The 27,508-nt window shown below is 46.7% G+C and overlaps 6 protein-coding genes, 1 long non-coding RNA gene and 1 other non-coding gene across 10 annotated transcripts; 1 reads left to right on the forward strand and 7 right to left on the reverse strand.

Annotated features, from left to right (window-relative positions):
• Positions 1-44: 44 nt before the first annotated feature.
• On the reverse strand, positions 45-2,276 carry LOC112344759. 3 transcript variants are annotated; one of them, XR_002991823.1, is made up of 6 exons: positions 1,544-2,276; positions 1,330-1,494; positions 1,176-1,283; positions 1,027-1,130; positions 530-947; positions 45-465 (listed from the first exon to the last, which is right to left on the reverse strand). It is a non-coding gene; the product is annotated as an uncharacterized LOC112344759 (long non-coding RNA). The 3 variants fall into 3 exon arrangements; XR_002991822.1 differs by having other exon boundaries at positions 530-1,130; positions 1,330-1,478; XR_002991821.1 differs by having other exon boundaries at positions 530-1,130.
• Positions 2,277-2,860: 584 nt separating this feature from the next.
• LOC9659679 (chalcone synthase) lies at positions 2,861-4,091 on the reverse strand. Its single transcript, XM_002965040.1, has 2 exons — positions 3,938-4,091; positions 2,861-3,852 (listed from the first exon to the last, which is right to left on the reverse strand). The coding sequence occupies exons 1-2, from the start codon at positions 4,089-4,091 to the stop codon at positions 2,861-2,863; spliced, it is 1,146 nt and encodes a 381-aa protein (XP_002965086.1).
• Positions 4,092-4,534: 443 nt separating this feature from the next.
• On the reverse strand, positions 4,535-4,607 carry TRNAK-UUU. The gene has a single exon. It is a non-coding gene; the product is annotated as a tRNA-Lys (tRNA).
• A 500-nt stretch (positions 4,608-5,107) lies between these two features.
• LOC9659680 (ABC transporter G family member 31) lies at positions 5,108-9,614 on the forward strand. The gene is made up of 2 exons (XM_024669690.1): positions 5,108-5,330; positions 5,456-9,614. The coding sequence occupies exons 1-2, from the start codon at positions 5,108-5,110 to the stop codon at positions 9,556-9,558; spliced, it is 4,326 nt and encodes a 1,441-aa protein (XP_024525458.1). The 3' UTR covers positions 9,559-9,614.
• A 136-nt stretch (positions 9,615-9,750) lies between these two features.
• Positions 9,751-11,788, reverse strand: LOC112344629 (pentatricopeptide repeat-containing protein At4g02750-like). The gene has a single exon (XM_024669725.1). The coding sequence runs from the start codon at positions 11,762-11,764 to the stop codon at positions 9,905-9,907; it is 1,860 nt and encodes a 619-aa protein (XP_024525493.1). The 5' UTR covers positions 11,765-11,788; the 3' UTR covers positions 9,751-9,904.
• Positions 11,743-13,050, reverse strand: LOC9658459 (26S proteasome non-ATPase regulatory subunit 14 homolog). Its single transcript, XM_002965041.2, has 6 exons — positions 12,887-13,050; positions 12,653-12,830; positions 12,512-12,593; positions 12,275-12,451; positions 12,063-12,230; positions 11,743-12,010 (listed from the first exon to the last, which is right to left on the reverse strand). The coding sequence occupies exons 1-6, from the start codon at positions 13,026-13,028 to the stop codon at positions 11,819-11,821; spliced, it is 939 nt and encodes a 312-aa protein (XP_002965087.1). The 5' UTR covers positions 13,029-13,050; the 3' UTR covers positions 11,743-11,818.
• Positions 13,051-20,984: 7,934 nt separating this feature from the next.
• Positions 20,985-21,716, reverse strand: LOC112344616 (pentatricopeptide repeat-containing protein At4g14820-like). Its single transcript, XM_024669691.1, has one exon. The coding sequence runs from the start codon at positions 21,714-21,716 to the stop codon at positions 20,985-20,987; it is 732 nt and encodes a 243-aa protein (XP_024525459.1).
• A 1,751-nt stretch (positions 21,717-23,467) lies between these two features.
• LOC9659682 lies at positions 23,468-24,162 on the reverse strand. The gene is made up of 2 exons (XM_002965043.2): positions 24,045-24,162; positions 23,468-23,973 (listed from the first exon to the last, which is right to left on the reverse strand). The coding sequence occupies exons 1-2, from the start codon at positions 24,153-24,155 to the stop codon at positions 23,575-23,577; spliced, it is 510 nt and encodes a 169-aa protein (XP_002965089.2). The 5' UTR covers positions 24,156-24,162; the 3' UTR covers positions 23,468-23,574.
• Between the last annotated feature and the right edge of the window lie 3,346 nt (positions 24,163-27,508).

Genomic DNA, 27,508 nt, shown 5'->3' on the forward strand with positions numbered 1-27,508 from the left:
TCTTCGAGATCATGGCGTTCTTAGCACAAGACTAAAGAGATCTTTAATGAAAGGACCTTGTAATCTCTAAATGAGTCGATCTAGGTGAGCTATTTGAATCCAAGTACATTGATATCAATGTGATCTCCGCTTGCATGTGATCTCCGCTTGCACGCGATCGATCAAGCCGATGCTGGTCCACAATGTGATCTCGGCCACCGAGGCGGCACTGCTACGCGCAGCTTGTGGGCATGCCTGAACGTCATTTTGATGTATGGCGACAGTGTGCTCTCTCTCACGCTCTCAGGATCCATGGAGATTCTCCCAGACGAGGCTTGCTTTCGTTGAGTTGATGAAAGGTGGCCGAGTTTGCTTTCTCCATCGATGGATGTGTCAAGGCTTTGGTCATTGATCGAATCAGCTCCAAAGCTCTAGAGCTTAACCTGTCACTCTTCCAAAGCCGAGACTCCAGATTGTTCCACTCTCCTGAACACCAAACAAGCATCGTTTAGACTCTTATACATGGTCCTGAGGAAACTACATCACTTACCATGGTTGCCAAGAGGCCTCGAAGATTGTCACCAGAGTGATCCAGTCCTCTCGCTACATTCGCTGGAGCCGGATCCTTGATAGAACTTGTACTTTCAGAGAAGGACATCTCCTCGGGGTTGAGCAGTTTTTTTTCTCCAGTGACCAAGATCACCAAGCTGCATAACAGTTGCATGCAGGACTGCCGAAGACCCCATCGCCAACATCCCGTTTCATCTGGACTGGAGATGCTTTCTCGCTGCTTGCAAGGCTGATCCCAACGTTGGCTGGAGTTTTGGAGCTGAATCCTGGCCATCCTCATGCATCATCCTTGACAAAGAGATGCCCAAGAGACAGTGAGTGTCCTCCAGAGCTTGATGATCTCCTTATCCTGTCATTCTTCCAAAGCCGAGACTCCAGAGGTCTACACTGGTTCCACTCTTCGGGAAATCAAGCAAGCATCGTTCAGACTCTCACACTTTTGATACATGGTCCTAAGAAAAGCGTGAATTCTATTACCATGTTCTTAGTTGCCAAGACGCCTCGAAGACTGTCACCAGAGTGATCCAGTCCTCTCGGTACATTCGCTGGAAGAGCCGGATCACGAGCTTTCCTTGAAAGACCTGTTAGGAAAGTTGTGATGCAATACTTGCAAAGAACGAGCTTACGAGCTTCTCGGGGTTGAGCATTTTTGTCTCCTCTCCCGCTCCTCTACCAGAAAAAAATTGTCAATACACACAAGCTTACGGGGACAGTTTGGAGATGGCTTTGGTCGCCTGCCCGAAAAGGATTTAGAAATGCATGTACAGTTGTTCTACATACCTTTAGAAAGGAAGGAGTCTTCGAGGATCCATCTGATAAGATAGCAGACGAAAGCAATTGTTGAAGACTTTTCACCTTAGGCAGAAGAACCATTTCTCGAGCTCATCTGGATGAAGCAAAGGCATCCTGCGAAGTTGCGTCAACCATGCCTGACAGTGAACAAGACTAAATGAATGTATGGGGAAAAAATGGAGAAAAGAGAGAAAACTTCTACCTCGGACCATGACTTGCGAATGGCTGGTACCTGGAAAGCCTGAGAAAGAAGAGAAACAAAAGAACAAGCCTTTCAACTAAACGCAAACGTGAGAAGACCCGCAAAGGATTTCCGCCCGGTAAATCGATCTACATTGGCATCCTTCGCAGAAAGAATCTATACAAGAGTGCCATCCGACTCAAATCGCGTCATCAAAAACAGAAAGAGAACGAAAGAAAGAAGTAAAAACCGATCGCTCGCTTCGTTGCCGCCACAGCCAGGCCGCTTCGCCGGCAGCTCTTACTTGCTTGCGCTTCCGCTGCGGATCGCACCGCCGATTGCTCCGCAAATCCATCTAAGGATCTTCGTTCGGGATCATCACCAATGGGCATAGCGAGAACTTGCAGCCGTTCTTCGGGATCTTCCACGACCCCACGGTGTCAATGGCGCGATCAAAGGACACAATGCTGCGGTCGAACGACGCGACACCTCTGTCAAAAGAAGCCGCGACTTTGTCCACGCCTTTGTCGAAGGACAGAGTGATCTTCTCGATGCCTTTGTCGAAGGACAGAGCGATCTTATCTCCCACCTCAGAAGCAGTGCGACTAGCCTCCGAGATCGACTTGGCCAGCTGAGACTCCGATCTTCCGAGCATATACCCCGCTGCCGCCCCGGCCACCGCCGCTCCGACGATTCCCAGCCCTAGCGAGACAACATCCCTGTCCCTCGCCATAGCTGAAAACCCTAAGCTCACGCCAAAAGAAAAAGCGACCTCCTTTGACCTTTTAACAAGGGTTAAAATGCCCCAGGAATAAAAGTTTCGTGTGACCGTTTGGATCGGACGGCTACAAATGCAACCCTAGGATTTCGTCAACGTGACATTGGCGCTCGCTCACAGCAGTGCTCGGGAAAGATGGAAGCTGGCGGAGTTTTCTTTCGATCGATGGGCCAAGGCTTTGGTACACTTCTCCAAACACCAGAATGAGCTTCCAACATGTGGATTGGAGATTCTTTCTCGCTGCTTGCAAGGCTGATTCACAGCTTTTAGGTTGAGCATTTCTTTTATTCTCCTCTTCCGGATCCCCAAAAGAATTTACAAATGCCTGTACAGCATCTAAAGTTCTTCGAATCACCTCGAGAAAGGAAACAGTTTCAATGAACCTATCTGATAAGAAAGAAGTATTAAGAGAAATTTTGGGAAAACCAATGTTAAAAAAGAAGGAGATGGCGTTGACCTCCTTTGACCTAATTTCAAACGAGCTCTAAATCCATTTATTTTAGAATAAGCATATTCTTTTTCAAACGTTAGCCTTTATTTTAGGTCAAGTATATTCCCTTTCAAACTGGGGTGCTCTTGAGCAGCAACGCCTCCACTGTGAGCCCCGGCCCAAAGCAAAGCATGATGCCCCAATCGCATCCCTCGCCGGTGCTCCTCATGCCCGCCCGCGCCGATCCCTTCCTCATCTCCTCCAGCACGAACAGCACCGACGAGCTCGACATGTTTCCAAAGTCCGCCAGCACCTGGCGCGTCGCGCGCATCTTCTCCTCGTCCAGCTGCAGCCGCGCTACCATCTGATCCAGGATCGCCGGGCCTCCCGGATGCACCACCCAGAAGAGATCGTTGTAGCTCGCCACGCCCGCGCGATCCAGCATCCCCCCAAGCACCTTGCCCAGGTTCTTGGCAATGATCCCGGGGACGTCCTTGAGGAGGTGGAAGACGAGGCCGCACTCGCGGAGGTGTCCCAGGATCGCCCCATCGCTCTCGGGAAGGACCGTCTGGATCGCCGAGTGGATCTCGAAGAGGGGCTTCTCGATCCCCGGCCTGGGATCCGCGCCGACGATGAGCGCCGCGGCGCCATCGCCAAACAGCGCGGATCCGACGAGCCCGTCCAGGTGCTTGTCCGACGGCGCGCGAAAGGTGACGGCGGTGATCTCGCTGCACGCGACCAGCACCCGCGCGTTCTCGTTGTTCTCCGCAAGGTCCTTGGCGATGCGCAGCACCGTGCCGCCGGCGAAGCAGCCCTGCTGGTAGATCATCACGCGCTTCACGCTGGGGCGGAGGCCCAGGAGCTTGAGGAGCTGGAAATCGGCGCCCGGCATGTCGATGCTGCTGGTGGTGCCCAGGACGAGGTGCGTGATGGCCGACTTGGGCTGCCCCCATTCCGTGATCGCGGCGCTCGCTGCCTCCTTGGCCAGCTTGGGCACCTCGCGCACGCCGATCTCCTGCCGGGCATCCAGTGATGCGCCCATGTAGCTGCAAATCTCTGGGTTCTTTTCGAGTATCTCGCTGGTGAGATAGAAGTGGCGCTTCTTGATTCCAGATCGATCGCCTGGAAGAGATCCAACTAAATTTAGAGAAACAGCAAATGCCCAAAGCGCGCGCATTTGTGATCAAAAGGCGAGGCAAAATCTTACAGATTCTTTGGAACTTTTGCATCATCTCGGGCTTGTCAGTGGATTTGGTCGCACGGAAGAAGTACTCGGGGTAGCTGCTCTGGGGGAAGGATGTGGGCGGTACGGCGGTGCCAATGGCGAGTACGTTTGCCACTCCATTGGGCTTGCGAGCCATTGATGATCTTCTCCCGAGCTAAAGAAGAGCAAACAACCAGCACTCAAATGGAGCAATCAAAGCGAAGGGAAGTGAGATGTGAGGAAACATGCCTGGAAACATTGTGCTTATATATAACTTGTAGCGATTGACCATCACCTAACAGTGTAAACACGAACCCAGCCCTAGTTTTCACTCCTGGTCTCTTGGAACTCTTGGAAGAGGGATGAGTGTACTTATGATTGGAACTGGGGACTCTTTCTGTGGAGTGGTGTTGTCACCAAGAGTGTGCCTTTGATTTGCGTATGTGGGTGTGTGTGTGTGTGTGTGGTGTTTGTACTTCAATAGAAGCGCTGAGAAAATGTAAGGTTACCGAGGAGACCATTAAAAGTACGTGGTCGGAGTCGAACCCACGACAACGCGCTACTATTTAGACAGAATCGAACCGCCAATGGACGATTGGGCGCCGTCTGTGGGGATCGAACCCACGACCACGTGGTTAAAAGCCACGCGCTCTACCGGCTGAGCTAAGACGGCTGTTCGTGAAGTTGTGGCTTGTGTGCTAGATTTTTTCTAGGCGGCAAAGCGGTGTTTTGTATCTTAGGGTTTATCCGATCGCGATTGCGATCGGGCGCCGATCGCTCATATGGGAAAAAATGCGAGGATTTTTTTTTCCCTTGCCCTTTCCAAGTTCTTTCCCATTCTCGTTCTTCGCAAGTTCTTTTTGTGCCCTTTTTGTTCACTCTCGCGCAAAAGTAGAGATTCGTCCTCTTCTATTTTCTTTTTATATTATGTTTGATCGATTGTCTAACGTTGACACTTGTCTATAGGGGTGATATTCGTCAAAGATCTCTCCATGCCAACGTTTGCCTGGCGCGATTTTCCCTCTCCCCTGTGAATAGAAGTGGGAGAGCGCGCCCGTGGAACCGCGCTACTTATAACAACGAGGACACAGCCATGAGGTATATTCCCGAGCATGGCCACCCTTTTATAAAGCTAGACATTTCTTTTAGGGGCGGTGGAGGAGAGGAGGAGCGATGGCGGAGGCCTCGGGCCTTGGACCCTGGGAGCTGGGCGGCGATTCCAATTTCGAGAAGCGGCATGGCGGGCGGCGATCCTGGCGCGATGACGATGGCAGCGGCGGCTCCGCTTTTGGCGAGCGGGCTGCCGATGATGATCTACTCTGGGCCGCGTTGGAAAAGCTGCCGACGTATCGCCGCCTGCGCACGGCATTCTTGGAGGAAATCGAGGGTCAAGAAGGTAAGAGCGGTCCTTCTTGCGATTTCTTGATCGAAATCCTGGTCGATGGATCGCTTTCTCGCGATATTTCGACCGAATTCTTGCGCGATCGGTCCCTTCTGATCGAAATCTGTGTGATCTGGCAGGAGGCGCGGGGCAAGATCACGCGGACAAGAGGCTGTACGTGGATGTGAGCTCGCTTAGCACGCAGGAGCGGCAAAGAATCCTCGAGAAGGCGTTTGCTACCACGGAGCAGGACAACGAGCGGCTGGTGGCGAGGCTGCGCGAGAGGATTCAAGCCGTCGGCGTCCAAATCCCCCGGATCGAGGTGAGGTTTTCCAACCTCTGCATCGCTGCCAATGCATATGTCGGCTCCCGGGCTCTTCCGACGCTCTTCAACTTCGTCAGGAACTTGGCCGAAGGATTTCTCTCAGTCTCTGGGATTCTGGCGTCCAAGAAGAGAGAGATTCAGATCCTCAAGGACGTGAGTGGGGTGGTGAAGCCGGGAAGAATGATGCTGTTGCTGGGGCCGCCGGGGTCTGGAAAGTCGACGCTCTTGCGAGCTCTAGCAGGAAAGTTGGATCCAAGCCTCAAGACATCGGGCTCCATCACCTACAATGGACACAGCTTCCAGGACTTTGAAGCTCGCAGAACCGCGTCTTACATCAGCCAGGATGACAACCATATCGGAGAGCTTACTGTTCGCGAGACTCTCGACTTTGCTGCTCGCTGCCAGGGCGTGGGGTTCACCTATGACATGCTGGTGGAGCTCGTTCGTCGCGAGAAGGAGGCGCACATAAGGCCGGATCCTTACATCGATGCTTTCATGAAAGCTTGCGCCGTCAAGGGGGCCAAGCACAGTGTCCGGACGAACTATATCATGAAGATGCTGGGACTGGAAGTGTGTGCCGACACGGTTGTGGGAAGTGATATGCTGAGGGGTGTCTCGGGTGGACAGAAGAAGCGCGTGACAACCGGGGAGATGATCGTCGGTCCAAAGAAGACGCTCTTGATGGACGAGATCTCCACAGGTTTGGACAGCTCCACGACGTTCCAGATTGTGAAGTGCGTGAGGAACTTCGTCCATTGCTTGGAAGCGACGGTTTTGATGGCTCTCCTCCAGCCGCCACCGGAAACTTTCGAGCTGTTCGACGACGTCTTGCTGCTGTCCGAGGGTCATATTGTTTACCTTGGTCCACGAGACAGGATTCTAGAGTTCTTCGAGAGCATGGGATTCAAGTTGCCACCGAGGAAAGCGGTAGCTGATTTCCTTCAAGAGGTGACGTCGAAGAAGGACCAGCGGCAGTACTGGTCTGATGACAGCAGGCCTTACAAGTACATCTCCGTGCCTTCCTTTGCAAAGGCATTCAAGGACTTTGAAGTTGGCCAAGATCTCAGCATTTATCTCGCAACGCCGTACAACAAAGACTCTAGCCACCCCGCAGCTCTGATGAAGACCAAGTACGGCATTTCAAAGTGGCAGATGTTCAAGGCATGCACGGAGCGAGAATGGCTGCTGATCAAACGGAACAGGTTCTTGTACACGTTCAGGACTGCTCAGGTTGCCTTCATGGCCTTCGTGGCGGGAACACTGTTTCTAAGAACGAGGCTCCATCCGGACAACGCGACAGACGCAAACCTCTACCTGGCGACGCTGTTCTACGCTCTGGTGCACATGATGTTCAACGGTTTCTCGGAGATGTCTATCACGGTCCTGCGGCTCCCGGTGTTCTACAAACAGAGAGGCAACCTCTTCTTCCCAGGCTGGGCTTTTTCGCTTCCAAACTGGATACTGAGGATTCCCTACTCGATAATAGAGGGGGTCATATGGTCGTGCATCGTCTACTACACGGTCGGGCTTTCTCCAGAGCCAGGAAGGTTCTTTCGATACATGTTTCTTCTCATACTCATGCACCAGATGGCACTGGCGATGTTTAGATTCATTGGTGCGGTTGGAAGGAACATGATCGTGGCGAACACTTTCGGCTCGTTCGGCATCCTTATTGTATTCCTGCTGGGAGGCTTCGTCATCGACAGGACTCACATTCCTGCGTGGTGGATATGGGGATACTGGGTTTCGCCACTCTCCTATGCCGAGAACGCACTGGCAGTCAACGAGTTTAGAGCTCCAAGGTGGGGTGACATATATATGGAGATATTGGAGCCTCGAGGATTGTTTCCGGATACTTACTGGTACTGGATAGGAGTGGTGGTGCTTGTCGGCTACACGCTAGTGCTGCAGCTGCTGGGAACTCTGGCCCTTTCGTATTTCGATCCAATCCGTAAGCCTCAAGCGGTGGTTACCGAGGAGGTTTTGGAGGCGATGTCAAGTGACGAAGATGGAAAAGGAAAAAACGATGAAGAGTTTCACGAGGTGGAGATGGAAGTGCTGAATGACCAGGCTAAGGGGATGATTCTACCATTCGAGCCACTGTCCCTCACGTTCCACAACGTGTGTTACTTTGTCGACATGCCGGCCGAGATGAAAGCTCAAGGCGTGACGGAGGACAGGCTCCAGCTGCTTCGAGATGTTAGCGGTGCTTTCAGGCCTGGTGTTCTTACAGCTCTTGTTGGAGTCAGTGGAGCCGGGAAGACGACTCTGATGGACGTTCTCGCTGGCCGGAAAACTGGTGGCTACATTGATGGGGATATCAGAATTTCCGGCTTTCTTAAGGTCCAGAAAACATTCGCAAGGATTTCCGGCTACGTAGAGCAGACAGACATCCACTCGCCTCAGGTGACGGTGTACGAGTCACTGATATATTCTGCCTGGCTTCGTCTCCCGGGAGAAGTTGATGCAGCTACCAGGTACTCGTTCGTGGAAGAGGTGATGGAGCTGGTTGAACTTGGAAGTTTGAGGAACTCGCTGTTGGGACTTCCAGGGACGTCCGGACTGTCTACCGAGCAGAGAAAGAGGCTGACAATAGCGGTGGAGCTCGTGGCAAATCCCTCCATCATCTTCATGGACGAGCCAACCTCGGGTCTGGATGCTCGAGCGGCAGCGATCGTCATGAGAACTGTGAGAAACACGGTGGACACGGGAAGGACAGTTGTGTGCACCATTCACCAGCCGAGCATTGATATCTTCGAGTCGTTTGACGAGCTACTACTGATGAAACGCGGTGGAAGAGCTATATACGTCGGCTCGCTTGGACCACACTCGAAGACTATGGTGGACTACTTCGAGGCGATACCCGGAGTCCCTCCCCTGAAAGAGGGCTACAATCCAGCGACATGGATGCTTGAGATCTCCAGTCCAGCAGTGGAGGCCCGACTCGGCAAGGACTTCGCCGACATCTTCAAGAGCTCGGCCTTGTACCAGAGAACCGAGAGCCTGATTGAGTCACTCAAAGTTCCAGCAGCAGGCTCGAAGGCCTTGGCTTTCTCCACGGACTATGCAATGGATACTTGGGGCCAGTGCCGAGCTTGCCTGTGGAAGCAGCACTTGACGTACTGGAGGAACCCGTACTACAACGTCGTCAGGCTCTTCTTCACGTTCGTCTGCGCTCTGATCTTTGGATCCATCTTCTGGGGGGTGGGAAAGCACCGAGAGACGCAGCAGGACGTTTTCAACGTGATGGGAGTCCTGTTTGGAGCGGTGGTGTTCTTGGGAGTCAACAACTCGTCCAGCGTCCAGCCGGTGGTGGCCGTCGAGCGAACGGTGTTTTACCGCGAGCGAGCAGCGGGGATGTACTCCCCTCTCCCGTACGCGTTCGCGCAGGGGGCCATCGAGCTGCCGTATATCCTCGTCCAGACGCTGCTGTACGGGGTGATCACGTACGCGATGATCCAGTTCGAGCTGTCGCTGGCCAAGTTCCTGTGGTACTTGCTCTTCATGTTCCTCACCTTCGCCTACTTCACCTTCTACGGGATGATGGCGGTGGGACTCACTCCCTCGCAGCAGCTAGCGTCGGTGATCTCGTCGGCCTTCTACTCGGTGTGGAACTTGTTCTCGGGATTCTTCATCCCCAAGAGGAGGATGCCCGCCTGGTGGGTGTGGTTCTACTACATCGATCCGGTCAGCTGGACGCTGTATGGGCTCACGGTGTCGCAGCTCGGGGACGTGGAAGATGTCATCACTGTTCGTGGCAGCCTTGGCGAGATCAGCGTCAAGAGGTTTCTCAAGGACTACTTTGGCTTCGAGGAGGACTTTGTGGGGGTCTGCGCTGCGGTCATGCTCGGCTTTGTGATTCTCTTCTGGCTCGTTTTTGCGTTCTCGATCAAGTTTATCAACTTCCAGCGGCGATGAGGTAATGAAAGCTTTAAGCTCGTTGTGGACGATCTTTGGCTGATTATTTTCTTTCCCTTTAGACAGGATTTACCGAAATCCATAGAGACGAAAGGAGAGGTCAGTAAATTGGATACCATACTCAACATTCATACTTTTGTATGTGACAGGCATAAGCATTTTTTTCCTGCTGTGCAGACTTTTCACTAGAGGTAATGAGAAAGTCACTCTTGTCAGCTCATTTGCGAATGACGTTCTTAATGTTTGTGAAGCAGGATATACCGAGCAAATCGATAGCAATGAAAGAAACTCACCAGTCAGTAACGTTCACTGCATTTTAATGAAAGAACATTTTTGCTGATCTCCGCTATTTTGCAAGAGCTCCTTCATCCTTTGCGAGCTTGAGGATGCTCGAGAAGGTCACAAAGTACGAATCCCCGAGACCGGGCTCTTTCTCGACCACCTTCTTCGCAAGCTGGGCTCCCAAGGCTGCCGGATCGACGTCGAGCTTGCAAGCGCTGAGCAGGCTCGTCCACGCGATCTCATCGGTGGTAAACGGCATGCTCGCAATCAGATCCTCGGCCTCTCGCGTCTTTCCGGCCCGCCCCAGCGCGTCCACCATGCAGTGGTAGTGCTCCACGTTTGGCAAGATCCCTCCAAGCCTCATGCAGTGGAAGTAGTTTCGAGCCTCTCGGACGAGGCCCAAGTGCCGGCAAGCGCTCAAAACGCTGACAAAGGTGACGGAGTTTGCAACCAGGCCGTCCATTTCCATGTCGTGGAAGAGCTCCAGCGCCAAGGGGGCATGCCCGTTTTGGGCATATGCTTGGATCATGGTGTTCCAAGTCACTACATCCAACTCGGGCATTCTATCGAACAAGAGTCTCGCGATTCCAAGGCCGCCATTGAGAGTGTAGCTCGACATCAGGGTCGTCCATGCCACCACGTTTTTGAACGGCAGGGATTCGAAGAGAGCGCGGGCCTGCTGCGTGTGGCCGTGGATGCCGTAGGCCTGCAGGAGATTCGTCCAAGATACCACGTTTTGCTCTGGCATGGTGTCGAGCATCTGTGTTGCCACGGCCAGATTCCCGTTTTGGGCATATGCCGAGAGCATCACGGTCCAGGAGACGACGTCGCGCTGCGGCATTTGGTCGAAGATGCTCTTGGCCTCGTGGAGATACCCTTCCCGGGAATATGCCTCGACCATGGCGGTCCACACGACGCGGTCCCTGTGCGGCATTCTGTCGAAGAACTCGCGGGCTTGCTCGAGATAGTTGCCGCACTCGACGTATGCGAAACACATCGTCGTCCATGAAACGATCGACTTGTGAGGGATTCGGTCGAAGATCTTGCGTGCTTCGAGGAGATTCCCGAGGCGGGAATATGCTTGCAGGATCGTGTTCCAGGCGATCTCGTCCTTGACGGGCATGTCGTCGAAGATCCTTCGAGCGTCTTGGATCCTTCCGGACTCGGCGAGCGCCTGGATGATCGTCGTCCAGGAGACCTCGTTCTTTTGCGGCATCTCCTCAAAGATTTTCAAAGCCTCGTCAAGATGCCCGTTTGTGGCAAATGCTCGAACCATCGCCGTCCACGAGACGACGGTCTTCTGCTTGATATTTTCGAAGAATTTTCTTGCCTGGAGGAGATTTCCAGCTTTTGCGTATGCTGATGCCATTGTCGTCCATGTCCGGTCATTGGGGCTTTCCATCTTTTCAAACAGCGCTCTTGCTTTGTCCATATGCCCGGTTTGGGCATATGCATTGATCATCGCGTTCCATGCTACGACATTCTTTTCAGGGATGCTCTCGAAAATATCTAGCGCTTTCTGTATATCACCTTTTTCACCGAACGCAGCGATCATGAACGTCCACGATGCAATGTTGCATGGCGACGTATGGAGCATGTCCGTTGCTTTTTCAAGATGCCCGTTTCGGGCATATGCGGTGATCAAGATATTCCAGGAGTAGGCATTTGGATATGTGATCTCGTCAAACACGCGCTGTGCGTCGACGAGGCTCCCGCATTTGCCGTACATGTCCATGAGAAAGTTGGCCACGAAGCGATCGTTGGTGAGGTCGATGGCATTGCGAATTTCCGCGTGGAGTTTCCGGCCTTGGTGAAGATCACGGCACGATTTTAAGATCTGGACGTAGTGCGAGGGCAAATCGTGATTGGGAATGCGATTGAGAGGAGAAGGTGCAATCGATGTGTCTAAAACCCAGACTTTCATTTGAAGATCTCAGTCATTTCTAAAACGTATGATCATGATATGTTCTTGGCTGTGTTAAAATACAACAGTGTCTAACATCGTGCCGAGCGTCTGGACGATGTTGGAAGACATGAGGTTGGCAACGTTTTCATCGAGATGTTTCTTCGCGTCTTGCCTTCCAACGTTTGCAATCGCGAGCTTCTCGGGGGAGAGCTTGTCCTCCTCTTGGACTGCCTTGTTATACTTGACGGCAAGATCGAGCATTTCCTGCGGCGCAACACAAGGTTTCTCTCAACTCTCGGTGATAGAGAAGGATTACCTTGATTGTGGATTCGTTTGTTTTCGCGTGACTATCGAAGTGTTGGAGAGTCAGGCCGTCTGTCCAAGTCTTCTTGTGCAGGTTGAGCAGCATTTTCTCCTCCAGCTCGGTCTTGCGATAGTTGATCGCGATCGAGTAGTAGTGCCGGTTTAAACCATGGATCAGAGCCTGTGAAAACGAATCATCTATGTAGAGCTTTTGTTTTTCGGTACCTGAATAGAGGGCTTGTTGAGATGACCGAGATTCGAAGTCGTTTGCCTCGGCTCCTGACCAAGCATCATAGTCTGCGGGTTTATCAGCCTAAACGCGTCGATCACGACTTTGCCTTTCACACTTTGGATAGGATCCACCACCACCGCCACAGCTCTTTGATTCAAAGCTTCAAAGCTCTGACAAAAAAGAAAAAGCAAACAAAGAAAACGTGAAACTTAAGTTCTATAGATTCTTACTTGCTGGGTGTTGATGTCTACTCCGGATAGCCAGCAGCCAAAACCAGGATGAGAATGGTACCATCCTACAACCATTTCACTCCTGGAGCAGAAAATAATCTGAGAAAACGCGGTGTCCAATCCAAAGTTTAGCTAGCGTACCGTCCTGTTTGCTTCAGCATGTCCATCATCTTAGTCTGGAACACTGGATCCACGGCCTCCACACTCACGCCAGTACCGCTCTGAGGCATCGCAAAGACGTCCACCACGCGAACAGTGTACTCGTCCACAAAGTCCCCAAGCATCAGTCCCATGACTTCCATGGGGACTCCAGCTCTCCCTGCGAAAGAAGCGCAAAGCTCTAGCACGAAAATGCGGAGCTCTCTCCCTCCTTACCGTGCTTGAGCATTTTGAGCAGCGCTAGCGAGGAGATGTAGACCTGCTCGGACGTGTCGACGAGGGGCGAATCGGGGTGAGGCATGCCACCGCCGCCCGCCCCGCCAGCGCCGCTGGAGATGATCCTCTGGAGCCGCTCCATTGCACGCCAACAACCCTAAAGAGGAACCCTAAAGTTGTCCAAAGTAAGTCAACACTAAACTTATTCATACCGGCAACTATATCTCCCATATTTGCCCAATGACTTGAGAATATTGTGCACACAAAAGCTCATTCGTAACCTCAAAAGGAGAGTCGATATCTTTCCTAAAATAACAACACATCCCTGAAAGAGCACACGATACGCATGCTGGACTTTCTTATTTTTCTCAGGAGCTGCGTCAATGAGCGATTTCCAATCGCTTCTAGCATTCTTTAGCCTCGTGACAACACTCAAGGTGAAGTGATTGAGGCGATCAGAATCCCATCCCCATTCAGCATTCTGAAGCTCAAGATTTGAATTCAAAGATCATGAAAAAACTAAATACCTGTGGGAAGAAAAAAGTCATGGTGTCCACTGCTGTGTGCTTCCATCCTGGATTTGTAACAATGTAGTCCCGATGTCTTTGTTAGATACTGCTTGAAAATGTTCCATCCCAGATGATCTATTCGCTGGCTGTGAAATCGCTGAAGCCCTAGTAGCGCGACCACGGTCGGGGAGTAGCGTCAGTGGGCTAGAGTGCGGCGCTTGCACTTCAATCGTAGCGACGCCATGCCCGTCTTGGGTATACATTGCGTTCCAAGTTGAAGATCGATCTTTCGGCAGCGCCCATCGAGCGAGAGAAGACCGCGAGCTGATTGACGCAGCATCTGCTACAGCGCTGGAAGAAGCCAGCCACACCTTTGGACGAAGAGCTGGAGGAATTCCCTTTACCATCGCTTTGAGCTGCTTGGACTTGGCATAAGCGGCGAGAGTAGTTCTTGCGAATTTATCCAGATTCCAATCCTCTTGCTTGGATCAACAACCATTGCCGGTGCTGCCCCTTGACCCTCCTTCTTTATATCGTTGAGAAGAGCCACGTCTTCCAGCGGCACCTATGCAGCACTTCCAGTGGAAATGAAAGAATGGCTACTTTCCTAGTCATCCACACCACTGCATGCTACCACAAGAACACCTTGATCATTTTAAGATTGTGACATTATCCAACGGCTCAGTTCGCACTTGAAAAGATATTTAAACCTTTTTTAAAAATCTTTATATAAATTGCTTTAGTGTTTCTTTTTGTATTCAAAGTAGCCATGATTGTTAAGAAATTAAATGTGAAAAATTGTTTGGTAGTATGTTTTGATTTTTTCTATGTTATTCATTTAGTTTTTTAGTTGTAGGATTAATAATAAATGTTTTTTTAAAATTATTTAATGACACAAAAGTGAAACTATAAAATGTTTACACTCATTCTATGTTTTTCTTTCTACAATCTTTATTTAGTGAAAAACACAAAGAAATCATTTCAATATGATGTCATAAAATAAAATAAAAATTGAAAAATAATAAAATGCCTAAACGATATCCTCTTCCTTTTATGCATTACAACTCAAAGATTTCTCACCTGACACTCCTCCCTAACTAAGATTAATATAAACAACAAAAAAAAACGATTTAAAAGAAAGAATGAAATATAAAAGAAAAGGGCTTATGAATAAAAGTATTTTTTTTTTCTAATTAATTAAAAATTTTGGAACATTTAGATTTAAGTGTCTTTAAATTTGAATAGTACTAGGTTGGGTGACTTCCCAAAAAAAATCTAAATTTAGAAGTTTACACTTCTCGTGTTTGACTTTGTTTATTAGTAAGACACTATCACTAGTCAAACCTAGAAGTAACAAATAAAACATTTATATGGAGGAAAAATGTTATTTTCAAAGAATTTTTATTTTTTATAAATAATGAACTTGTGAGGGCCAAGTGTACGGCTACGATGCCGTATACTAATATTAGCGTAGTGGATTTTGGTAGCCGTCGGATTGGTTTCAATCCGGACCACTCGCTCCTGTATATAAACTAGGGTTTTTGGGTTAATTAATATGCACATTTCTGTATTCCCTTTCCATATTCTATGCACTCACATTGGTGGAGGTGAGGGGCACCTTTGATTGTCCCTGGGGAGTGTTTGGATTTGGGATTTCGGTTTAGATCTAGCTTTTGCATCGTCTAGATCTAGCTTTTTCCATTTCCTTTCTTTTGTTCTTTCCTTTCAGGATTTTGGTTTAGATCTAGCTTTTTGCATTGTCTAGATCTACCATTTCTTTCCAGCTTTTTGTCATTTCTCTTCTTTTGCTCTTTCTTTTTCATTCATCTTCATGGCCGATCCACAATCTCCTCCTTTGACTCTAGAGCAGCAGTTGGTTCAATTGCTTGATGCTATGCGCTTGCAATTGAACAACCAAACTCAGTTAATGGCGGCGTTCACGGCACATGGTACAACTCCTCCTGCTTTTGGTGCCAATCCTCGCGTTCGGCCGGAGTTCTTTCGTGGGAATCCTGGAGATGATGTGTATCATTGGTTCGATCACTTCACGGTGATTGCCACATATCATTCTTGGGATGATGCTCGACGTTTGCGTGAGTTCCCCATATGTCTCCAAGGGACGGCATTGCAGTGGTACAATGGATTGAGCGCAGCTACTCGTGGCAATTGGAGTGTTCTTCCGGACGTCTTCAAACGCGCCTTCGGACACGCTGACGATTGTGATGATGCCTTCCAACAATTGCATCGTCTTCGCCAAGGGCCATCTGAGTCGGTGATGCAATTTGGCGTTCGTTTCCGAAGTCTTTTTCTTCGTGCGGAGCCAAATATGTCGGAGCGGATCAAGCTAGGAATGTTGTGGCCAGCACTTCGTCAAGATCTTGTCGGACTTGTGCATGCACTTGCTCCTGCCACCCTTGACGATGCTCTTCGCTTGGCACAACGTTATGAGACGTCACTTCTTCCACTTTTTGGTACACGTCCTTCCACTCCACTTCCTATGAGTGATGGTCCTGTTCCCATGGAGGTTGATGCTGCTGCTACTCGAGTGCAAGGACAAGGGTGAGGACGTGGTCGTGGCTGTGACGTTCGTTGCTGGGTGTGTGATGAAGTTGGTCATACTTATCGGCGTTGTCGGCGCTTTCCGGATTGGCGACCTCCATTTCCTGGGTGGAGACCTTGGCGTCAGCAATGTCCCATTGGTGCTGCTGCGGTGGAAGGTTTGGATACCGAGGTGCATTCGGGAAACGAGGAGTCGCGCGAGTAATGGAGGGACCTTGCGCGAATAAGTTAGTGACCCCTCCATCTTTCTTTCGGGAGTATCATCAAGGGGTTCACTTGGCACCGGTTCATCCAGTGTTTACTTTCCAAGCTCGTTTTTATAACAAAAGGTCTCCTATTCTTCTCTCCGTGTTGGTTGATACAGGTTCGAGTTTATCTTCTATTGCTCGACCTGTTGCCACACGTTGTCGTCTACACTTGCGTCGTGCGGTGGATCCAGTTTTCATTCTTTATGGCAACGGCCGTACACATGCATGTGCACGAGATGAGGCGGACTTGGTTGTGCGTGTGGGCGATCTTGAGCTTGAGTTGCAGTCATTGCGGGTGGTGCCGAGTCAAGCTTTTGACCTCATTCTTGGTATGGATTGGTTGCAGCACAATCATGCCAAGTGTCACTTTGAGGTTTCTCCCCCTTGTCTCATACTTCCTTATGTTTCATCCATTTCTCTCACTTCTGTACCTCTTTGTCCCTCTACTTTTACCTCTGCTTCCATTACTTTTGTTCCCCCACTATTTCCTCTTGTGTTTCCATCTTGTTCTGCTCTTCCCTTTTCTGATCCCTCCGATGATCTTTGTGTTGCAGCTATTGACCAGCTCATGAAGGAGTATTCTAATCTCTTTGAATTTGACCTATCGTCTGGAGCCAAGATTGCCACACGTCATCCCATTCCAACCGGGGATGCTCGTCCAATCAAGGTTCCTGTTCGTCATCGGTCACCCAAGGAGATCAAGATTTTACGTGCAAACGTCAAGGAGATGTTGGAGAAGGGTGTTATTCGGAAGTCGCGGAGTCCTTGGGCATGTGAACCTCATCTTGTGACAAAGCCTGATGGGAGTATTCGTTTCTGCATCGACTATCGTCCGTTAAATGAAGTGACGATCCCGGACGTGTACCCTCTTCCTCACACTGCTGATCTTTTAGATCGTCTGGGGCGAAGTCGTTGGTTCACCAAGCTAGATTTTGCTTCTGGGTATTGGCAAGTACCGATGGCCGAAGAAGATATTCCTAAGACTGCTTTTTGTACACCATTTAGTTTGTACAAGTTTTTGGTGATGCCGTTTGGTTTGAACAATGCTCCAGCAACTTTTCAGCGGATGATGGACGAGGTTCTTTGCGATATGCCGGAGGTGACGGCTGACTTCATTGATGATGTCTTGATCCACTCGGAGGGGACGTGGGAGGAGCATGTTCGTGATGTTTGTAAAGTGTTGGATCGGCTACGCGATGTTGGTTTAAAGCTGAAGCGGTCGAAGTGCGTGTTTGGGTCCAAGGACACAACTTATCTTGGGTACCGTATTTCTCGTGAGGGTTTGCAAGTTGATCCTGATAAACTTGTGTCTGTTCTAAAGTTCTCTACTCCGAAGTGTGTGAATGATGTGCAACGCTTTTTGGGTAAGGTGCAGTATTTTGGTCGTTTTGTGGATCATCTTTCCGATCGCACTACACCATTGCGAGCGTTGCTGAAGTCATCAACGTCATCTTTCATCTGGTCTCCCGATTGTGAGCGGGCGTTCGTGAATCTCAAAGAGCTATTGACGACTCCTCCGGTTTTGGCATATCCTGACTACACTCGACCTTTTATTTTGCGCATGGATGCTTTTGACATTGGTCTTGGAGGTGTGTTGATGCAAGAGAGCTCGAGTGTGCCTGGTCAGCGCCATCCCATTGCATACATAAGCCGTACATTACAACCAGCGGAGATGAACTACTCCACGACGGAGAAGGAGTGTTTAGCAGCAGTCTGGGGTTTCGAGAAACTTCATGCATATCTATATGGTTCTCGGACGTTACTTGAAGGTGACCATGCTGTTGTTACTTCATTATTGAAGCGGAAGAACCTAGTTGGTCGTACAGCTCGATGGGCTTTGAAGCTTCAGATATATGATTTCGATGTTGTTCATCGCCCAGGGAGTTCTATGGCTGATGCTGATGCCCTTTCTCGAACTCCTCTTCCTTCTCCACTCACTTCTCATGTTTCTGACGAACCTGTTGTTCCAGCATCTGTGGATTTTCTAGATGAGGATTTTGTGCCGTCGGCGGTTGTTGTCCTTGACGTTCAGTGTCCACAGGGCGTAGAGCAAGATCTACCTTCTCTTGATGAGGTTCGCAAGGCTCAAAAGATTGAGCCGTGGATTCGAAGGCTTCGAGATGGGTTTGAGAATCCTGCATCACTTGCTGATGACTTGCCTTTCCGGCATTTACATTCTCAATATCGCCTTGAAGATGGCCTTCTTTATTTTGTGGGGACGGATCCTGATGATCATTTACAGCTGGTGGTGCCTTCGGTGTTTATTCCGCGGTTTCTCCATGCCTACCATGATTCTCCTATTCTAGGTGGGCATATGGGACACTGTCGTGTCACCGAGAAGCTGCGCAGATCTTTCTATTGGCCAGAGATGCGACGTGATATTATCCGGTATGTGCGTAGTTGCGTTTGGTGCCAAGCTCGTAATACTCCCCCTTGTGCTGCGGAAGGATGGTTGGAGTCAATTGTAGTTTCTCATCCGTTTGAGTTGGTGGCGTTTGATCTTATGGGACCTTTTCCGCGATCGATTGCTGGCAATGAGTATGTTATTATTGCTTCTGACTACTTGACTCGTTGGGTGGAAGTTGGTGCTCTTGCTAGTGCCTCTGCAACTGCTGTTGGATGCTTCCTCCTCAATCGAGTGGTGTTCCAGCATTCTTGTCCAGAGTGGATTCTTTCGGATAATGGTCTTGCATTTATGGCTGAGGTATTTCATGTTTTGACGTCTCGGTTGGGGATACGCCACACTTTTACGAGTGCTTATCATGCACAATCAGACGGTCTGGTGGAACGGCTCGTTTGGACATTCAAAGGGATGATTGCGAAGTATGTGAACTTTCAACATTCGGATTGGGATGGTTATTTGCTGTCTTTTCGGTATGCCTATGTCACAGGGGTGCAGAGTTATGTTGGTGCTTCACCATATAAACTTCTATATGGTCATGATCCAATATTACTAACAGAGCTAGGTTTACCTTCGCGATTGCCACGAGCTCCTGATGCTAGGTCATGGGATCAATATTTGACAAGCATTCTTCCACTTGTCCGAGCAGAGTCTACTGAACACTTAGGCCGCGTACAAGTGGGACAACAACAGCGTTACAATTCCCATCATCGTCCACCTGCGGAGTACAAAGTGGATGATTTTGTGTTAGTCCGTTTTCCCCATCTTACGGTACGTGGTTTATCTAAGGGGCTCCTTGTGCAGTGGAAAGGACCATATCGGGTGTTGCGGCAAGTTGGACCACAAGTTTATGAGGTTCGGCATGACGTTCAGCAGGCCGATCCTCCGGAGATTGTGCATGTGCAGCGGTTAAAACGCTTCATACAAAGGGATCAGGAGTAGTTAATACCGTCTACAGATCCACCGATGACTCCTCCTGACGTTCCTCCAGATCCCGGCCCATCTACAAGAGAACCCTGACGGCCTTCCATTATTCCGAGAGGAGGGGATGATGTGAGGGCCAAGTGTACGGCTACGATGCCGTATACTAATATTAGCGTAGTGGATTTTGGTAGCCGTCGGATTGGTTTCAATCCGGACCACTCGCTCCTGTATATAAGCTAGGGTTTTTGGGCTAATTAATATGCACATTTCTGTATTCCCTTTCCATATTCCATGCACTCACAAACTAAATTAATTTTTATATATATAAACAAATTCTTCAAAGAGTTCATAATTTTATTGCCTAGTTTAATAAGGGTAGGCATTCATTAAAATATCCCAAAAAGTTTAAAATGAATAAAGTTTTATAAGATTTTAATCATAGAGAAATTTAATTTCACCAAACTTAGTAAAATAGTAGTTTTTATTATGATTAGATTAAAGTAATATTGGTTTTAGGTCATATTGTGAAAGTATGTTATTCATAACCTACTCAAATATAGTGATTATTAATATGAAAAATTAATTAATTACCTTTTTAATATATAATTAATATTTAATTTTATTAACATCTAAATATATAATGTTTATAGTTAAATACATTTATTAAAACTTTTTGAATGGCTATACATGCAAAAAATCCTTAGTTTAAACTTGGAGTTAATAGTTGAGGAGTTTTTGCTTTTATTAACCATCTTTGTGACTTCTTTTTTTAATTATGAATTAATTATTTTTAAAAATATATAGAAAATATATACAAATATTATTCTTGAATTATATGAAGGGTTTTAATATTTATGAATTAAATAATTATCTAGTGAGAGGTATTATTTCTAAATTTGAATTGAGCAACTTTCTAGAATTATCATATTATTTTATTTTGGTTTGCAAAACTTTTGACTAAAACATTCTTTACAATGTTTTAATTGCTAATAAAGAATCTTCATTTTTTTGTTCCCACATGTATAATAGTTATATATAATTTTAAAATATTTTACTAATAAGTATGTTTTTAGTGTTTTTATAAACACATGCTTATGATCTTCTATATTTTGTTTTATCAAAAAAAAAAAAAAACTCATTACCTTCAGGAATCTTATAGCACAGATGGAGTTATTGAGTATATACATAAAAATATATATAAAACAAAATTTACATTAAATATTTTTACATAACGTTTTGGACTTTGGGCATGAAAAAGAAATTATAATCTTATATTTGTATGTATTGCTAAACATCTCTAATAATTATTATCTATTTATCTCCAATTGTTAATATAGAAATTTGCCATGTCATCATGTTATTCAGTATAGAAATGAAACTACAATGTCAGAGGAAATTTTTGGAAGTAGAATATTTTTAAGATGTAAGATCTAAGTAGTTCCAACTTCCAAGATACACTAGGTATCAGGCTGTTCAGGCTTCACTGTAAACGTAAGAAGTGTAAGTTCGTGGAGTCGACCTTGCACAAGAAATCCAGCCATGGCAATATAGGCCTCAGGGTTCTCAGGCTCTCGCATCATCACCTCCTCCGCTGCCACCATCCCCTGCTCCATGTCGCCGTGGATACGGCACGCGTTCATCACCGAGGTCCAGACCACCTCGTTTGCAACACAGGGCATGGCATACAAGAGCTCGATTGCATCACTGATCCGCCCGGTCCTTGCCAGGAGATCGATCACGCATCCAAAGTGCTCCCTCGCTGGCTTGATCTCGAACTCCTGGATCATCGACACGAATTGTTTGATGCCGTGATCAATGAGGCCGCCGTGGCTGCACGCTGCGAGCACGCCCAAGAACGTAATCGCATCGGGAGAGATCTCCTTCTCGTCGGTCATCTCACGGAAAAGATCTAGCGCATCGCAAGAATGCCCATTCTGGGCAAATGCTGCGATCATGGAGCTCCACGCCACTGGATCTCTTGTCACAACTGAATCAAACAACCGCTTTGCGAGATCTATCATCCCGGATCTCGCGTAGAGATTGATCATCGCAGTGCCGATGACAGCATCGCCCTTGAGCATCGAGGGATTGATCAACGAGTGGATGTGTTGCCCAGTCTCGATCGCGCCCACGCTCGCGCACGCATCCAGGACCGTCGCGTAGGTCTTGGCATTGGGCGCGAGATCCATCGCCGAGAAGGTCTCGATCGCGGCAACGCCATGCCCGTTTTGGGCATACGCCGCGATCATCGCGTTCCAGGCCACCAGATCCCGCAAGAACAGCCGATGATCGAAGATCTCTTTCGCGCGATCGATCTTCCCGCAGCGGCCATAGAGCGTGAGGAGCGCGGTTGCAAGGATCTGGCAGTGGAGCAGCCCCTCTTGCGCGATCCGGCAGTGGAGCCACTCCCCCTGGCGGAGATCCCTCGCCAGGGCGCTGGCATCTACCGCGGTGACGAACGCGATCTCGTCCGGTGGAGAATCCATCGCCCGGAAGATCTCCAGCGCCTCCCTGGGTCGCGAATTCTGGGTGTATGCCGCGATGAGAGACGTCCAGCAGCAAGCGTCCCTCTCGCCCTGGTAATCGTCGAAAGCCCTCTTCGCCTCCTCCAAGCGCCCAAATCCGCCATAGCTCCTCACCAGCGCAGTGGCGAGGACGCGATCGCTGGAGCACTCGATTCGCGTGCGATCGTGGAGCGAGCGCAGGGATTCCAGGCTGGGGATCCCGCGGAGGAGGAGCGTGAGGATGGGGCGATGGATCGGCCCAGCACCCAGCTCCCACATCCGATCGAAGAGCTCCAGTGCCTCGTCCAAGTGCCCGGCCTGGGCATACGCCGCGATGACGATGTTCCAGGAGTGGGAGTTCTTCCAGGGGATGGAATCGAAGGCGCGGCGCGCGTCGGCGAGGCTGGAGCAGCGCGCGTAGGTCTGGACGAGGAGATTGGCGAGGAAGATGTCGTCCTTGAATCCACTGCGCGTGATATGTGCGTGGACTCGCTTGGCGGAGTCGAGGGATTTCTCCCGCCCGCATTGGTGGAGGAGCGGCGGATAGGAGGCGCGATCCGCGAAGAGGCTGCGCTCCAGCGCCTCCAGCGCCGCTGGAAGGCTTGTTTGTAACAGTCGCCGCGCGGCATTTGTAGAGAGCGCGGGCATTTACATTGCAAATGGGAGGGGATAACGGGCAATGCCGCGGGTACCGCACTGCACAGTTCGAATAGTACCGCACGGTACGCTATTAAGTAGCTTGCAACCGATTGTACTCCTTTTTCAGCTTCAGCTTGAACAGTACCGCACGGCTCGTTACTATAGTGCCGCGCGGTATAGAGCCTGAGCTCAGCAGTACCGCGCGGCACTCTTTTTTTTTTCATGCTATGACTTTGTAAGGATTAAAAATTCCGTTTGGATCGAGCATAGCTTTCATCTTTCTCATGAGTTCTATACCTGCGAGAAGAAGAGCAAAAGTTTCCAGAGCTTTCTGGAAGAAGTCGAATTTACCGTCTGGGGACTCCTGCTGTAGTGAATTGCGTGGGCTTTCATGAAGCCCAGCCCGTGCTCGGCGCTTACACTTCCTTTGTGCGCGGCAGTCCACTCGTACACGAACGGTTCTATCTTTGCGAGAAGCTGTTCGTCAAGTCCAGAGGTTTTAGAGACGAAAACACTTGGAGCGGAGACGATTTCCATCGCCGAGGCTATGATCCTTCTGTTCAAAAGAACTTAAGTCTACATTTCACTATTTGTTACCGAGCCGTTCACGAAGAAGTTTTTCGTGCGAGCAAAACAAGAGAGTTGTTCTATAAACAGTACCAATCTGCCCGAGTAGCTCGATCTTCACACCGGTATGTTAAATGCCCTTCTACAAGACAAAGTAAAACAATTAGCGGAAAGAAATAGAAATCGATACATAGCTTCTGGTATCACTCCCGGCGAATCACGCAAGGCGATTTGAAAGCGAGAAAGAGATAATATAAACAAAGATCATTACGTGGCACAATGTGGAAGTGACACCTGTCACATTATTCTCTTATCTACTTAGAACCGTATACCCGTATTAAAAGGTTGTGGAAGCAAAGCCTGGCCTCCCCAAATCAAACTCTTGGCAGCATTTGATGTTTCCGTTGTCGTTGTAGAGGCAATCTTTGAGGTCGATGGTGCTGGTCACAGTGCTTCCGTCCTCGGCCTTGCAAGTTGCACTGAAATCGCGTTCACCGAAAAAGAGATCTGCTGCCAAATGGAATTCGCTGCATTTTGAGTACTGCCCAACCTTGGGGTAAAAAGACTCGCCGTAGTTGTTGCAAGTGAGCGTCCCGTCGGGCTTCACCTGGAGGCACCATGCCAAGTCGATGCTCGTGGGAGCATAGAAGCGGCCTGAGCTCCTTTGGCACTCGAGCACCAGCCTTGTGGCGCCGAGTACTTTCGGGTCACGGCATGAGTTGTGGAATCCTCCACACTGCACAATGGTCAAACAAGCAACACACGCGCCACTTTTAAGTACTAAGAAGAACAATATCATCGACTCACAGTGGCCTGTGATGGAGTGCCCATGAGCAGCAGGACCATGAAGGAGGTGAGGAGGAGGAGAGGAAACAGGGGCGATGATGCCATGGCTTTGAGAAACGTGGATGCAAGCATGTTTTAAGCTCTGTGTTTTTATAGGGCTAGCTTTTGCTAGGCTCATTAATGATTGAAAACAACATCTGACTAGCTCTGTGGGACCTGCGAATATTTAATTAATATCAATTTCCAAAAGGCTGTAGATCCAATATATCTTGGTTGTCATTTTGTCCAGTGGGAGAGCCCAGATTATAGGCAAGAGAGCTTGCTTTGGGAATAGGAACATCTGAGATTAAAGCCAGCGCTTCCACTAGAGGTCTCCACTTCGAGGTTGGGAAATAGATGCATTTTAAATAGGGTCTTATTTTGGTATTTTTTTAATGTGGTCCACCAAATATTAAATATATGGTCCCAAACCCACCAACTATTGAGAGAGAGAAACGATAAAACAAGCGATAAGGTGATCATGTAAGCTTGACATCTACATCATGCTCAACTGCTTCTTTTAATTGCTTATTGTTAATTAATTATGGCATAAAATAACTTCATTTCTTTTAAATATAGTTGATGAATAACACCTTGAATATGGAGATAATGTTTAACTACCTTATTGAAATATTATCATAATACTATACAAATATGATTTACTTAAGTATTATATACTAAAAAAACTTATAATAAGTATAACAATTAACTTAAATTTATATTAAATATTACAGAATAGAATATACTAAATATTCAGATATATTCTTATGTATTTGATAAAACTTAGAACTTTAAATTATATATTTCAAATTTCATATTTTTAGGAGCTCATCATAAAGAGAAAGAAAGATGACAAAATTATTAATAAAATTATAAAGGAAGAGGAAGAGGAGATGGACACAAAATCCTAAAAACCATATAGCATATGCATGTATATAGTAAGGTTTGAGTTTGAATCATATTATAGATAATGATAATGAAATACACTCTAAGACATACAAAGAGATGGCAAATATATGATATCATTTCTAAAATATTGTAAACCCACTATATATAATTGTCATTTTGTCCAGCAAGAGATCCTAGATTATAGGGTAATGGAGATTGCTTTGGGAATGGGAACATTTGTGATCAAAGCCACTGCTTCCACTAAAGATTTCCATTTTCGAAAATGGGCAATTAATGCATTTTAAATTTGAGAGTTTATACTTTGGAGGATCTTATTTTGGCATAATTTTGATGTGGTCCACAAAATATTAAATATATAGTCATTACCAACCAGCTATTGGTCCCAACAAATAAGCTGAGCATGATATAGCTGTCAACCTTTGACACAAAGATTGTTGTAAGAAAACTCATTTTTATAATAAGATGATAGTTTATCCTATTACCTGTTTTATCCTTTCTCTCTGATTGCTTCTTTATATTGAACATTGTTAATTAATAAGATAATTTTGTTTATGTTTAGCGGATGAATAAAACCTTGAATATGATTATGGAGGTAATGTTAGAAGATAATTAACAAATTTATTAAATTATTATCATAATACTATGTAAAAATATTTAAATTATATTTAAATTTAAGTATTATATGCCATGAAAGCTTTTAACAATTACAAAAATTAATTTAAATTTATTTTAACTATTATATAATAAATATACTAAAATTTTTAGGTATATTCTAGATATACATTTTTGCTTAAGCAAAAAAAAAACTTAACTCAAGGATTGTAGATTTTGACATCTTTCTGAGCAATAGAATTTTGAATGATAAATAACCCTTAACAGATCTTGATAAATCTTAAAAATTCTACATTATAAATTTCTAGTTTCAGTATTTCAAGAAATTGTCATCAAGAGAAAGGAAGACAATAAAACTATTGATAAAATAAATTAAAAAAAAAAAGATTTATGTTGAACAAAAAGTCCTGAAAACCATACTTTTATACACCATGCATAATAGGTAGGTTTTGGGTTTGAATCCAATAAATAAACTTGAATCCTATTGTAAACAATGCAAATACATGATATCAGCTCGTCCCCTTTTATGCCAAACTAAGTGGCAACTAAAGTGATGGGCTTGAGTGGATAAATACTAATAGAAATTTAACCAACTCAGAAAAATGGGAAATAGGCTTCCAAGTTAATTGAGTACCTGAGCCAATTGACCGGATAATAGAGCTTGTGATACCTGTACATAGAATCAAAGAATTGGTAGCAACTTTAAATTTAGTTTATTAGTGGTGAAACACAAGTAAAATCAGAAGAGGTGATATAGTATACAAGGATTAAGTTAGTGAGAACAATTTGCAACATGGTGATAAATACAAAAAAGTGTTAGTGAACTTTCTTATGAAAAGAATTTAAAATAATTGCATAAATGGTAAGATTAAGTGTTAGAGGAAAAAAGTATGATTAAAGAGGATGAAAGTAATAGTTAGTGAAGAATAAAGTGTGATGTGTCAAGAGTGGTGAGAATTGGTATAAGAAAACTCACAGTAGAAAGAAGAAGATCAATCCAATTATTATATTGATGACAAATAAAACATTGAAAATACTACTAAAAAATTCTCACCATCTAGTATATATAGCTAATTATGTTGATGAAAAAGTCAATCCCAAAACTAAAGAAATTCCAAAAGAAATGTGAACTTCTTGAACAAATGAATCATTGGCTTGAGTTACTGCAATCAACAATTTGAGGGAGTGATCAAACCATTTTAATCTAATGCAAAGAAATACTAGTCATTAAGGTAAAAATCTATCAACTATTTATAGGAGAGAATTATGTGAGATAATTGATTTAGAAGTAAAAAGAATTAAAGAGTGCATGATATTGAAGAGAGAAAGAGAGGGAGTTGTGAGGGCCACACTCACAGAGTGAAATAATTATATCAAATAAAAAATCAGTTTACAGACTAGTTAAACTATTTTAACTGGTTCTTAACACCACACCCTCTAGAACATCATCATAATGGTATATGCTCATACTGGGCACTTCAAAGAAGCATTAGAGCTCTTTGATTAAATCTGGGAGTTGGGCATTGTTGGCCTGTTCCATCATCTTATCCTCGCACTCCTCTGTGGGATTTGTTATTATTAAATGCAGCACTATACATTTTTTTTGCATGGATTTGCTTTGCAAAATTTAGGGATTCAGAAGAAAAATCTTTGAATCCAATGAAATGAGTGTGGATTATTGAAAATTCAATTATAAACATCAAATTTATAATATAAAAGTGAGAGTCTTGCCATTTTACTGCACATTAAATTTCAAGCGTTAATTTAGAATCCTTTTGCCACATAATTGCAATTTTTGCTACATCAGCAATACCCCAGTTGCTATGTACTTTGCCACATCACTATCTATGTGGATAATAAATGCTTATCAGCAAGGAATTGAGATCATTAATTCTAATAGTTAGATGGCAAGCTTCCTAGATCAA

Source organism: Selaginella moellendorffii, unplaced genomic scaffold (assembly GCF_000143415.4).
Source record: "Selaginella moellendorffii unplaced genomic scaffold, v1.0 SELMOscaffold_5, whole genome shotgun sequence".
Lineage (NCBI taxonomy): Eukaryota > Viridiplantae > Streptophyta > Lycopodiopsida > Selaginellales > Selaginellaceae > Selaginella > Selaginella moellendorffii.